At 41.7% G+C, this 14,453-nt stretch overlaps 1 protein-coding gene across 1 annotated transcript in view; it reads left to right on the top strand.

Annotated features, from left to right (window-relative positions):
- The window catches only part of Scrn1 (secernin 1), a gene marked incomplete in the record, with an annotated part of 68,355 nt that overhangs the window by 23,837 nt on the left and 30,065 nt on the right, over positions 1–14,453 (top strand). The window contains 2 exon segments of the mRNA XM_013510669.1: positions 284–443; positions 11,665–11,846. Of these exon segments, the coding sequence (XP_013366123.1) occupies positions 284–443; positions 11,665–11,846 (342 nt within the window).

The following is a 14,453-nucleotide window of genomic DNA, read 5'->3' as shown; positions in this document are numbered from 1 at the left end:
TTCCTTTCTCCTACATCACTGTACTTTTGGCTGCCACTGGGATTGGTTACAAATCTGAGCTCATTTAATCCCACTGAGTACCAAACAGTATCTGGTCTCTGCGCTCTGAAATTCGACTCCAAGCGCCCCAGCTTCCCATGCCAGCTGGGATCCTTTAATGAGTTCACCACACACAGCTCACTAGGAGAGGTCTTTGAGCTGGTGAAACATACCTGAAGACCTCACTTCTGGCATGCTCTGCGTCAGGCCTCTTCTCATTCTCTGGCTGCCTTTCTCTTTTCAGGATGGCGGTGGCTCCTCCAAGTTACTGTTTTGTGGCCTTCCCGCCACGCGCTAAGGATGGTTTGGTGGTGTTTGGGAAAAATTCAGCCCGGCCCAGAGATGAAGTTCAGGAGGTTGTGTATTTCTCGGCTGCCGATCATGAACCTGAGAGCAAAGTTGAGGTAAGTTATGCATTGCAGCCTCTCTTTTCAGCCCTGCCTATTCTCTTTCTTTGGCTTTGTCTCCAGCCACCTGACTTCCTTCTTGGAAGTGAGCTCACTTGTCAGATTGTCACACTGTTTGTGCTGATTCTCACTTCTATTCAGATTTGCTCCTAGCCTTAAGAACAAGGTGCAGTGGGGGAAATTCTTTGTTTGTTATGGTTTTCCTTTTGTAATTTAACTAAAATATTTACATGCTTCCAAAGTCAAGTCTATAAAATAAGATATAATCAAAGAAGTCTAACTCCTATTCTTGCCTCCTTTTCTCCATTTTCTTTTTCCTCTGTAGGTACATGTTTTGGAATTTTTTAAATTTATCTTTCCAGTTGAAAATTTACACATGTATATATAATATACTACATATACATATGCTTCCCTCTTTGCTTAGATTAACAATAGCATGTTACCTATACTTTTCTCCATTTTGCTTTTTTCAGCTAAAATTCTATCTTGGTGATCAGGGAATATAGTATATCTAGGTGGTCCTCATTGCTCATTTAGAGATGCACGATGCTCCATTCTGTGGAGGTGCGATAGTATAATCAGCCTCATAATGCTGCTGGACATTTGGGTTGTTTTCCAGTCTTTTGATATTATAAATAGTGCTGAAGTGAATAATAACCTTGAGCGTCTGTCTGTCATAGTGTCTGGTCTTTTTTTTATGTGTTTTGATCATGTTAAAATTATCCATCAATTCTTATTTTGAGTGCTGTAAAAATATTATTTTTGTCAGTATTTCATGGGGATAGATTCTCAGAAATGAGATTGCTGGGCCACAAAGTAAATAAATATGTAATTTTGTCAAATATTGTCTAATTTCCTCCCACTTGAGGGTTATTATTTTATATTCCCATAGTAATGTATAAAAAATCTACTTCTCCATATTCCTAGAGTGTGTTGTCAGACTTTCATGATGGTTACCTTAGGTTAATTTTATACTATGCCATTTTACTAATTTTTTTTATTGGTTATGTCAGCTTTTATTACTGATTCTCTTGGCATTGGTTTCCATGTTTCTTTTTATATCACCTGCAAATGGAGATAAAGTACTTTGATTCTTCTTACATCTCTTGTTTTCTTGTTTGATTGCTTTGGCTTATATCTTAGATGCAATGACAATGAGTAAGGAAATTGTAGATGACTTTGTCTTTGTCCCTATTTGAGTGGGGCTGCTTGTAGGGCTCCCTTATTATATAAGATGCTGGCTTTGGGGCTGAGATTTATTTTGTTTTATCATGTTGAAAACTAGATAAATTTCTATTCTGAGTGTTTTAAAAATGAGAACTCAGGAATAGGTACTAAATTTTGTTGAAAGTCTTCGTTATGAAAATATTACCTATCTTTTCTGTTTATTTGGTAAACTGAGCCATCTTTACATTCGTGGAATAACCTTGTTGGTTATGATATATTTAAGTGTGTGTGTGTGTGTGTGTGTGTGTTTGTGTCTGAATAGTAGCTGTTTGTTCAATGATAAAGAGAGAATTTGGAGAAAAATTCGGAACTGGGGAATGAACAAGCTATTTCCATTCCTCTACTCTTTGGTGTTCTGTATGGAGTTTTTCTGGTTGTCAAGTTTGACTCTAAATGGGTATCTATGCATGTGTATAATATTTTATTTTCTACATCTGAAATCACTGGTTCAGTTTCAGTCTTTTAAAAGAACAAATCAACACTAAGGAGCAACAGAACTCCATGGGAGGTGCTTCTTTTAGGTGAATTTGACAAAGCACTGAAGTGAATAGGCAGGGTTGAGGGTGACTTAGTATGGGTTGTCTGTGGATGGCAGCATGCTGTCCCCTACAGGGCTTTCACCAGAGCCATTTGTCTCTCATGTTGAGCCACCAGCAGTCCAGCCCCTGAAATTTAGTGGGCCTTTCCTGTCTCATAGATGGAAAAGAGTACTAGATTTTCTGGCGAGCTTCTTAGATTTCAGTGGGTATTGATAACTGCAGATTTTGAATGTGAATGGTTCTCCCTTTTCCTGGAACAGAGTGGACACTGTATGGATGAAATTTGCTGGCTTGAGTTGTTCCTGACATTCCCTGTCTGTCTTCCCTGGATATTTTAACCTCCACTCCCAGACATATAAACTGAAATAATACTTTGCCTTCCACACAAGCAGACTTAATTCCCCAAAGGTAGCTGCACCAAATCTCCCAGGACACGTCTCCCTGGGAGAGGTAGGTTCCAATCCACATCCTTCATCCACCACGTACCTCAGTGAAGCTTGTAATCGCTTTGACCAGTGGACCATGTGGAAATGATGCTGTGTGACCTCTAGGACTAGGTCATAAAAGGATATAGCTTCAGCTTTTGTGTCTGTCTGTTTCCCTGGACCTTAGCCCTGGGGACCCACCCATCCATCATGCTTGGAGGAAGAAACCCAAGCTACCCCACATACCAAGTCCACACAGCAGAGCCCATATGGGGAAGACTAAGGTCCTTGTTGACCAGTAGCAGCACTTACTGGACAGGTGAATGAAAGGCCTTCCAGATGATTCCAGACCAGGCACTGGAATGGCGCACACACACCTTCCTGTTTGTGATCCACATGTCTGGTCTATCCAACCCATGAGCATAAAAAGTAGTTGTTTTATTTATACTGCTAAATTTTGGGGGTAATTTGTTGAGAAGCCATAGTATCTATAACATTATATATAAGCCATTTTTAATCATGTCTGAAAGAAGTTTTTCTTTTTTGGAGCGATAGGCTGTATAACTCTTGGTATTTTACTTTTGTGGTTACAATCATTTTAGAAAAGAGACTAGATTTCTTTTACTGGTTAACCTATGGTACATTATTACTTGAGTACCCTGTGGGTTAAGTCATGGCCCCTTATATAAATAGGTACAGTTTAATATATAACATAATTAGTCTCCAGGACAGCCCTGACTTCTTTTCTGAGTTCTGTACCTGGGTTTTGAGCTGCCTCTGTATATCACCACATGCCTATTCTGCAGGTAAAATAACCTCTTAGGACAAAAAACAAATTTATCTTTTCTGTCTCACTTGCTCCTGTTGTTGTAACAGTACCATTGTGTGCTACAGAATTTACACTAGAAACCGGGTGGAAACATTGAACTTCATTTTCCCACATGTCTGGGTGCACAGGGACAATGTCATTGAGCGTTGTTACTTTCTGTCCTGTATCCCCATCTCTGCCCCATGGCCTCAATCTCATTTTAGCTGGCTCTATCCTCCTTTGGCTATAATCTTCTTACTGGTCCCTGGTCTGTGTTTTCTGGATCCTTCTCCATGCAGAATATCAGAATTTTCTTTCCAGAACACAGTTCTGTCACTCTCTTACTGAAAAATAGCATGCAAATTGGAAAATAAGAGTGGTTTCTTAACAGGCTAAGTCCAGGATGATTTGTATGCTGTTCAGAACTCTTCCCAACTGCTACCCTGCTCACTTTTGCTTTCTTTTTTTTTTTAAATTAGTAGGCTTTAAAAAAAAGAACAGTTTAATAATTGCAGAAATATGAATAGAAAGTACTGAGAGTTCTCATCTACCCACTCATCCTGCCTTCCAGTCTTCCCTTTATTAACCGCTTGGATTAGTCTGCTACACTTGTTACAGTTGATGAGCTGATATAAGTACATTTTTATTAACTAAACTTTGTGGTTTACTCTCTGTATTGTATATTATGTGGGTTTCGACATGCATATAATGATATGTATCCACTATGATGTTTCACAGAAATACTTCTGCTGCCCTAAAAGTCCTCTGTGCTCCTCATCTATTCATCCCTTGCCCCACCTTGTAGCGGCCTTGATCTTTCCACTGCCTCGATAGTTTTGCCTTTTGAAATGTATGTCACCTTCTCAGGTTGGCTTCTTGCATTTAGCAGTGTGCAGGTTTCTTCCATGACTGCGCTAGCCTTGATAATGTGTATCTTTTTATTACTAACGCCCCACTGTAGGGATGTATCACAGTTTATTTCTTCGTTTACCTACTGAAGAATGTCTTAGTTGCTTCCAAGGTCTGGCAGTTATGAATAAAGCTACTGTAAGTATTCATGTGTAGATTTTTGTGTAAACATAAGTTTTCAACTTTACTTTTTAATGTAAATTTATATTTTGAGTGGATAGTATATTAATGGGTTCAAAGATTAAATGATTTTGAAAAGGTTCACATTAAGACATCCTCCTACTTCCATCCCTATCTACCTGGATTCCCATTGTTTATATCTTTTTTTTCTATTAATTTCTCGCTCATCCCTCCAGTGATTATGCAAATGTAAAAAATAGAACAAAAGAAAACTGTGATTATCTAGCCTCTTTCTCACTTTTTTTTCCATGAAAGTAGCATATATGAGCCACGATTATTATCATGTAGCTTTCCTAAAAACACTGTATAACATATATATATTCTTTTCTTTTAAGTTTTAAGGAGTGAGAACTTCCCATGAAAACCTGCTTCATCCTCATCCATTGCAGGATATTTTAAGCTGTTGTATCCTAAGGTTTCCCTAGAACTTTGTACTCCAGTGTTGAGGCCCCAGGAACTCATTTCCTGTGGATAACCATATGCAAAAATCATTCTGTCCCATTTGACCCAGCAGTTCCCTTTCTGGGTATCTTCTCAGAAGAATTAAAAACATCATACCAGAGTGACATATGTGCATCCATGTTTATAGCAGCACAATTTTTTTTTTTTTTTTTTTTTTTGCAGTACGGGGGATCGAACTCAGGAACTTGCACTTCCCAGGCAGGAACTTATGCCACTGAGCTATATCCCCAGCCTAGCAGCACAATTTATAATAGCTAAGTCATGGAAACAACTCAAATGCCCATCAACCAAGGAATGAATAAAAAAGATGTGGTCTTTTTATACAGTGGAGTACTACTCTACCATAAAGAACGATAACCTGGAGACTTTTATAGGTAAATGGATCAACTTGAGACCATACTCACAAGTGAAATAAACCAGATGCGCACATGTAAACATAGTATTGTCTCCCTAAGGTGAGAAGCTGAAAGAGTAAATAAGATCCAAAATATACAATAGATAGTGTAAAATGGGAAGAAACTTCAAAAGGAAAGAGAAACTGGATTGGGGGAATGGAGAAAAGAAGGAAGGGAAAAGCAAAAAGCAAAAAATATATTAAAAGATAGTTAAGATAGTTATACTACTAATTTCTCTTAGTTGATTGAAAAGAAAAGTTTGTGCTAATATAGTTTGGACAATTAAATGCTGATATCTTGTACTCTGAGTAACTAACTTAAAGATAACACTATGCAATGTATTAACGATTGTTACCCTCCTATCATCTTGTTTTGAAATTTTGTTTTTTATTTTTTCTTCCTTAAAATAAAAAATGATCATTCTGGTTACTCACTTGCCCACCCGTATTCCAGCTGGCCCCCTGCCTAGGCTGTCTCCCTTCCATCTGGCCTGCTCACCAACCTGCTCTTCATCCTCTTGGTGGTCAGCCCATCACCCCTCACCTACTGTGTCCCATCCACTTACTCAAGTCCGGAAGAGGAAGGAATAAGGTCCTCCTGCACAGAGTTCTGAAATGAGGCTGCACCTTTTTGTTCAGCTGCACAGTTAGCAAGAACATTTTAAGTTGATGTTCTTTAGTGTTCCTCTTGTGGATTCTGGGTTTTTAAGAATTTCTTTACGGGTTGCAGAGTAGGGCAGGTAAATTTGTATCTATTTTTGAAAAGTCTTTTCTCCCTGAGGGTGTCACCAAACTCTTCTCAACTTTACTCCAAGCAAAGTTCCTCCGTCTGGGTGGGGAGAGGTGGAGGAAGTAAGTGACTTCCTGGATTATGCTGTGCTCCGCATATACCTGTTTGTGTATGCATGCCCATGGATGGCGTAAGTCTATTCCTATATGGTTGAACCATCATTTAGAAAAACGTTGACCCAATATTAGAATATTGCTCTGGAAAAACAATGTATTTCAGCTAAACTTTACATTACTTATACTTGGTGCCCAAAAGGTTAATTATACTATGGTTTATGGAGACAGGGAGAACTCCAGATAGCAAAGTTAGATTTGCTAAATAATATTAATTCTCATCTCCATTATTTTCCTTTTTTGGAAGTCAACTTTAATTTATGTCTCTTTTATACTGCACAGAGTGCTGTGTACATACAGTATCCTTAAAGAGGCTATCTAACCTTCATGATTTGGGGCAAGCTTTTGGAGGATCATTATGCTTTTCTTCACCAGTGCAAATATTTCAGGAAGCACAGAAGATTAAGAATTAGTGATGACTTGGCACTGTGAGAAAAGTTGTTCAGGTGCACGTTATGTTTGTGGTATGTGTGATTATGTGGGGAGGGACCTGACTTTCAATTTTGAAGGTTATTTCTTACAAAGGGAAAGTGCAAATTATTCTCAAAGTGGACAATGGAATAGAGCTCCATGGTCTCTACTTTCCTGTCTGTTTTCTTCTCAGGATTAGGGGCTTTGTAGGGTGAAAAGTGTCCTCTGGATTCCATCAGATCTTGGCTGAGCAGAGAGCTCTGTCCAGCATGTCTCCCACCCCAAACCTCTTCCTGACCCCAGGACTATGAACAGCCCAGCTGTAAAGATCTCATAAAGTTTTAGGGAATTGCAGATCAGTTCTTCTAAAGTGTGGTTAACTGTATTGCCCTTTAACCTCTATGTCTTTACTTAGGTTAATAAACCTTAGGGATGCACAAACAACAGGCAAGATACTAGGGTTAAAAAAACCCAAACATTAAAACAAACAAGCAAAACCCCTTAGTGATCCTGAGCAATCCTGCTTGGATTTACAAATTTCCTAAAACTGAAGCTGGTTCTCTGAAGCCTCCCAGTTTCCCTGCCTGTTCTCCTCGCTCCCTGAGGAGTTCGGCTGACTCATCAACACGTCCTACAGTGGTCTTTGCTGGTGGTGCCAGGGTTGTGTTCACCATCGGAGTACAGTAAGAAAGGCACAATGGTTGCATTTCATTAACTGAAATGTCTATTGTGCGAGTGTGTCTATTCCCCCTTTCACTTGCCGTTGTCCAGAAAGTGTGTGCTGGAATGTGGGTGGTGTAGGCGCCGGCATGAAGCTGATCTTGCTTTTCACTGTTGACCCAATGCCACAAGACAATAACGGGTTTACTCTGCAGAATAATTGGCTTTGTCTTTGTATGTAGGGCCTTTCCAAGGCTTGTCTTTTCTGTCTTCCATTTGGGCAGGTGCTCCCCTGCAGACTCGAGAGAGTGGCAAGCTCAGGACAGCCAATTCCTTTAAAACCTTGTGACTCAGCAGATAGCTAGTGCTGACACTTGGAAGTATGCTTCATCACAATCCCTCCCTACTTGAGGCATTCTTGGATGATGTGGCTTTGGCACCAGAAGTGGCACTGGCTGATGGATTTGTTTTATGAAAGTCAGGGTGTCAATAGCCCAGGGGCAGTAAGACAAATGCTCATCCCTTTCCCTAGGTCACTTCTAATGCCTGGACTGGTACCCAAACCACTTTTGTAAAGATCCATCCAGGCACTGAATACTTTCTGCTTTCTTTTTTCTTTTCTAATAAAAATTTAGCTAGGACTTTGACTTGGGGTACTACCTTGCTTTTGCTGCACTGAAAGACTTCATGTGCTTTTTGGATATTTTTCTGTGTTGAAACCTCCTCTGCTACCTCAAAGCCCACTTCTCTCCTCATTTATAATGTGGCAGTTGTCAAGGTCAGTGAATTTTATTCACAAAAAGACTGCCTGTGGAGCTCAGGTTCTAAATGGTTGGCTTTATAAAGTTTAGCTAATTGCATCTTGTTTGGATGTTCTTCATTTTGTGCGATTTGTTCCCAAACTGGGATTTTAAATTACCAACCCTATGAGAGTAGTGTGTTCGTCCCTTCCCACCCTACCCCCACCCCTCAAAGGTGGTTGTGATTAGCAGATTTAAAACACAATGGAGCAAGCCTGAATAGCTGTCACAGAGCGCCCTTGTTAGGCCCAGGCTTCTGTGGTTCCTGACAAAGACGCCGAAAAGGGTATGTGTTACAGGCTCCCTAAGGTTCCCTTGCTTGTGAGAGGGATTTGGCTCTTTGGCTTTCAAGCTGGGGTTTAGGAGGGGCTGGTGTAGCCCATCTGGCTACTTGGGGATCCCTTCCTTCCGCATCATTCTGAATTTGGCCTGAAAAGTGTCAGGTTGGTTGCATATATTTTGAACTCCCTCAAGGACCATCTGGTCTTTTAAATTCCATGTGCCACATTTTTATCAGTCAGTCCTTACTGAGCCTTTGCAGTTCTGTGCCACAGTGACATCATAGTAGCTCCTTCAGCAACACAGTGAGGACCTCCCTGGTGAACATGCATTGGACATCCCCACTTCTGGTTTTTTTTTTTTTTCTAGGTTTTTACCTCTGTCTGGAATACCTGGATTCTGGGCCCATTTTTCAATATCAACTGGCAACTTAAATTTGTTCTTTTTTTCGCTTCAGATTTTTATTATGCTCTCTTAGACCTTTGTAAACCGTCCATCCATCCATCCCTCTGTCCATCTGTCCCTCCATCCATCCATCCATCCCTCCACCAAAAAAGTTTATTGATGCTTACTATTTTCCAACCTTGGGATATGTCCATTAACTAAACAATAAAAATATTTCCCTCCCTCATGGAGTTTACATTTTAGCTGAGGGAGATGGCACACATAAAAAAGCACAGATAAAAAATAATATTTTAGAAGGGGATAAATGGAATGCAATGGGGGGAAAAAAGCCAGAACAGGACAGAATTGATTAGAGGAGTGGGCAAGATGTTGTAAGTATGAGAGGGACAGATCTCAGTGACACTTACAGGTCATCACAGTGGTCATAGTAATTTGTGTGCACGTTTTTCCTAACCAAAGGACAGGGGCAGGCCAACCTCACTACTTTTCTCTTGGCAGCACTTGGCATAAAAATGCCTTGACTATAGGGTAATAATTGGTAAAATGAAAGTAAACACATAAAAACAAATTTGAGGACAAATCAATAAAGCCAGATACTATTTTTGCTTTTTGTTGTCTTTTAAAAAAACCTTTATGATGAATCTATTCTTAAGAAGCTGAAATTCTTTCCTTATTTACTTATTCAAGAGGAAATTTGTCTTGGTTTCAGCAGGGTCAGGGTTTTGGAAAGTCTTGATTAATGCCTGTGTTGGTTAGCTTTTCATCTCTATAATATATACTTGGGATAATTGACTTAGAGAAAGGAGTTATTTTGGCTGACAGTTTTGGAGGTTTCAGCCTGTGATTGATTAGCCCCATTGCTTTGGTCTGGTGAGGCAGCTTCTCCTGGCAGAAGCATGTGGCAGAGGAGCCAGGAAGCAGAGGAGAAAGAGGAGGAAGCTGGAGTCTCACAGTCCCTTTTAACGCCAGTGCCCTAAAGACCTCCCACTAGGCCTCACCCTTTAAAGGCTCCCCGACTCACGAACACTCCACTCTGAGGACCAAAGCTTTATTTAACCCATGGGAGTTTGGGGACCATTTAACATTGAAATCATAGAATTCCTAAAATACATTTGTACACAGAAGACTGCAGTTTTAAGATAGAAACTTCAGCTTCATTTAGAAAACACAGAGGAATATAGTTGTGATTACTATTTTGGCCAGCTTTTTGCTCTACAAGAATCATTTTTAAAAATAAATAATTTCTGGCAACTGAATAGGGGAAAACGTTTCAAGAGTATTTATTATTATCAACTTGTCACACACACACACACCCAAAACCTCAAGAGTTCCTTGGCATCCTCCAGACTTAATTAGTTTACACTTTGCCATATGTATCAAGTGGTATCACAGTACCCCTGTTAGGGCAACACCCAACATAAATTGTTCAGCTAAGGAAGTCACCTGACCAGCCTGTGCTACATGGCATTTCAGTTCTTACCTGAGGTTGAGAGATTAAAGGGTGGGGGAGGTCCATGCAGACTAACTTTTTGGCTGTATTCAGTTAATCTAGCATTGAGTTTTAAAAAAAGGACCGGGCATGATGCACATTGCTAGTCACAGCTACCCAAGAGGCTGAGGCAGTAAGCTTGCAAGTTTGAGCACAACCTGAGTAATTTAGCAACTTAGCAAGACTCTCTAAATAGAAAGGTCTAGAAATGCAGCATAGTGCAAAGGCCTTGGGTTCAATCCCTAGTTCTGAAAAACAAAAGACTTACAAAGTATATGTCACATGTTCATGGGCTGTGGGAATCAGAAGGCTCCAGTGTGACCTAGCACTCCAGCCCAGCCCTCTGATGGGCCACCATGTGAGGAGGGAGAGAGGAAGGACAAACAGGCCAGGATCAAAGTGCTTATCTCTGCCATGGTCCTAAACCTCTTCCTTCTTTTGCCCTAACTCACTTTGACCAGTTTTATTGTCTAGACTTCTGTGAAAGAGTTTGTATAAAGGAAGGGTTCTGAGGTTAAAAATACTTTGGATGAAATGGTTTGTTCTAAAGTAACTCCTTTTTCTAGGTAAAGACACAATCGTCTGGGGAAGGTAAGACATACATACCTAAGTGGTTTGTAGTGCAATTGCCACAGCAGTGAGAAATATACTTTCCTGAGACCACTTCCTTGTGTGCTTGCCTTGCTGCATTGGTGTGAGAATCCAGTGGGACAGACAGGAAAGCACCGTGCACAAGAGAATCTACACTCAGTGCAATAGTTCAGTGTCAATATTATCATCACTTCCCACTCTCTCCCACCACCGCAATCGTTTAGGTTCCAGGAAGTGTTAGGGATCACTGCAGGGGGTCAGGGGACCTCTCTTTAGGCAAAGCATCTTCTCTTTTATCTTTTTTCTGTATCAGGCTTCTGGATAAGGTTTCTCTTGAAGCAAGAGCTCTGTAACTTCAAAAAAGTTTGAAAACTATGGCTCTACAGGATTTTTGCACATGAGGATTAACAGCCGTGTACCTTGGAACATGCAGGCGGCAGTCTGTGAGTGTGAAGATGACCAGCCACAGAGTGTTCAGGGCAATCGTGTCTGATACCTAGTGCAAAGGGAGCACAGATCTGGAAGTACTTGAATGAGCTGGGTTCAACCAGGTGGACCGAAACTCACCATGGAAGCTTTTGAGCTGCACTGAGATTTGGGATGTCTTTTAAAGCTGGGTATTCTGCAGGCCATTCATTTTTTGCCTCTGTGACTCTGGGTGATGGTCCTGTGTAAGTATCAAGGTGGAAACTAAGTGACAGATCACGGTACTTTCTTCTCTGTCTTCGCTTTTCAGTGCACTTACATTTCAATCGACCAAGTTCCGAGGACCCATGCCATAGTGATAAGCAGACCCGCCTGGCTGTGGGGGGCAGAAATGGGAGCTAACGAACATGGAGTGTGCATAGCCAATGAAGCCATCAATGCCAGAGAACCGGCCGCTGAGACAGAAGCCTTACTGGGGATGGATCTGGTCAGGTACTGCATAGTAATTTTTTTCGAAATAAGTGCCCAGAATATGTTGAAAATGGGTACAAGATGTATTTACTCCTAAACCTCATATTTTGTAACACAATTCTAAAAATGATGTGTACCTTTTAATGGAAACTTTGAGACGACTGGAAAGAAGAGTAGGTTACAATGCAATATTATTCAGCAGTAAAAAAAATTAAGTATTGTTATATGTTACAACATGATGATCTTTTTTCTTTTTTTTCTTTGAGACAGGGTCTTGCTGTGTAGTTCTGGTTAGCCTTGAACTCACTGTGTAGCCCATGCTGGCCTCGAACTCACAGCAATCTTCCTGCCTTAGCCTTCCAAGTGCTGGGAGTTTGGCTTGTGCCACCATGCCTGGTCCAACATAACGATCTTGAAAACATACTAAGTGAAGGAAACCAGTCACAAAAGTCACACATTGTATATTCTGTATATATGAAATATGCAGAAAATGCAAGTCCATAGAGGCAGAAAGTAAATTAATGGTTGCCTGGAGTTGGGGTTGGGATGAGGAAACAGACAGTGATGTCTATTGGGAATGTGGTTTCTTTTTGGGGTGTTAAAATGTTTTAAATTCAGATCATGGTGATGGTTGCACAACTTTTTTTTTTTATTTTAAAGAGTAAAAGAAGGATAACATAATAATAGGAGGGGCTTACCAAATTACAGACAAAGTGGTAGGAAATTATCAATGGTTATTGTTTTACATATTGTTATCTATAAGATAGTTTCTCAGGAAAACAAATAGACAAATGATAGTGAGTTACAGACAAAAGAGGTAGGAGATTATCAGTAGTTGTTGTACTATACTTAGGTATCTTCAAAGTGGCTTCTAAAGAATATAAATAGAACTATACATGAGTGACCTACTGAATAATCATTCAGTAATTCTCAATGGTTGTTGTAGGAAACACATAATAATAAACATGGATCTATTTATGAAATAGGATAGGAACAATACAAACATTACAGAGTTACGGATAGATTAGTAGGAAAATATCAATGACTGCTGTAATACATGGTGGTATCTTCAAAGTGGTTTCTCAGGAAGACAGAGATACACAAGAAGGATCTAACAAGTAGTTACAGCCTAAGGGTTGTCAAAAATCAAGTGAGTCGTCTGGGGCGAAAGTCATTTTTTGTAGCGTTTTCTCTCCAGCCTCCCATCGCATTGGGACCCCACAACCAGTTAGTGTCCTCTCCCCAACTGTCAGCACAGGCAGCAGGAATCCTGCTGTAGACTTCTCCGGAGTTCCACCACAGCCTGTACTGTCAGGGGAAGAATGGCTTCCAGTGAGTCTCTGCAGGTATTATGCAAGGTCCTCCTGGTTTACAGCTTCCGAGCGGCTCTCGTGATCCCAGTCCACTGGACCTCTAACTCTGTGGGCTTAGTCTGCATTCTCATGTTCTCTGAGTCCTTGTTCAGCAGCTGCTCCTCTGCTGGCTCTGGACCTTTCCGGTTCTCAATGGCAGGAGCAAGAGTGGCCCATTGTATGGCATGTATTCCCAGGGGTTGTTCAAAGTTTGAATGATTCAGACACATCCGTGGGTGGGCAACTGCAGTCAGTGCATGGTGGGCCAATTGTGTCACTGTTTCTTTGTGTCATGATAGATCTCAATTGAGCGGCGGCGGCTGGCCTAAGGGCCAGCGCGCAACAGCACTCGCCACTGTATGGCTCCCCATGTGCTGGGGGCCCTCCCTCCGGGGGCCTACGAGGCAGGAAGCTAGCCAGCTGGAAGACTGGCGCTCCCCACCTGAGGCTCCCCGTGCGCTGGGGGCCCTCCCTCCGGGAGCCTATGAGGCAGGCAGCTAGCCAGCCAGAAGACCAGCGCTCCCCACCTGAGGCTCCCCGTGCGCTGGGGGCCCTCCCTCCGGGAGCCTATGAGGCAGGCAGCTAGCCAGCCAGAAGACCAGCGCTCCCCACCTGAGGCTCCCCGTGTGCTGGGGGCCCTCCCTCCGGGAGCCCACGAGGCAGGAAGGCAGCCAGCCGGAAGACCAGTGCTCCCCGCCCGTGGCTCCCTGTGCGCTGGAAGCCCTCCTTTTGGGGCCTACGAGGCCGGGAGTGAGCCGCCGGTCCAAAGACCGGCGCTCCCCGCCCGAGGCTCCCCATGCACTGGTTGCACAGCTTTGTGAATAGACTAAAACTCACTGAACTGTATAGTTTAAATGGGTGAATTTTATGGTATTTGAAATATGTAAAAATATGTAAAATTGTAGTGGACTTTGTTGGTCTCTCGTATCCCAGAGAGGAATGATGGTGGGTCTGAGGAAAATAAAGACAAAAGAGGAAAATAAAGACAAAAGACAAGAACTGGGTCAGGTGGAGGCGACCTCTTACCTGATCGGCAAGAGGACCTAACTTCAATAGTAGGGGTGTTTATTTATACTCTTGCAAAGTTACTATCACGAGAGGTGATATTGTCTAGCAACTAACAACTGAAATTGTCCAGGCAGCATGTCTTTCTCAAGACTGAGGTATCTTGACTGCTTGAGGCACTCTGGCTCTGTCCTGCCCTCACATGTATGACCACTCTGGCTCTGTCCTGCCCTCACACATATGACCACTCTGGCTCTGTCCTGCCCTCACA

Source organism: Chinchilla lanigera, unplaced genomic scaffold, assembly GCF_000276665.1.
Source record: "Chinchilla lanigera isolate Chin_1 unplaced genomic scaffold, ChiLan1.0 scaffold00009, whole genome shotgun sequence".
NCBI lineage: Eukaryota > Metazoa > Chordata > Mammalia > Rodentia > Chinchillidae > Chinchilla > Chinchilla lanigera.
The sequence above is the reverse complement of the archived record's forward strand: the minus strand, read 5'-3'. Positions and strand labels throughout refer to the sequence as shown.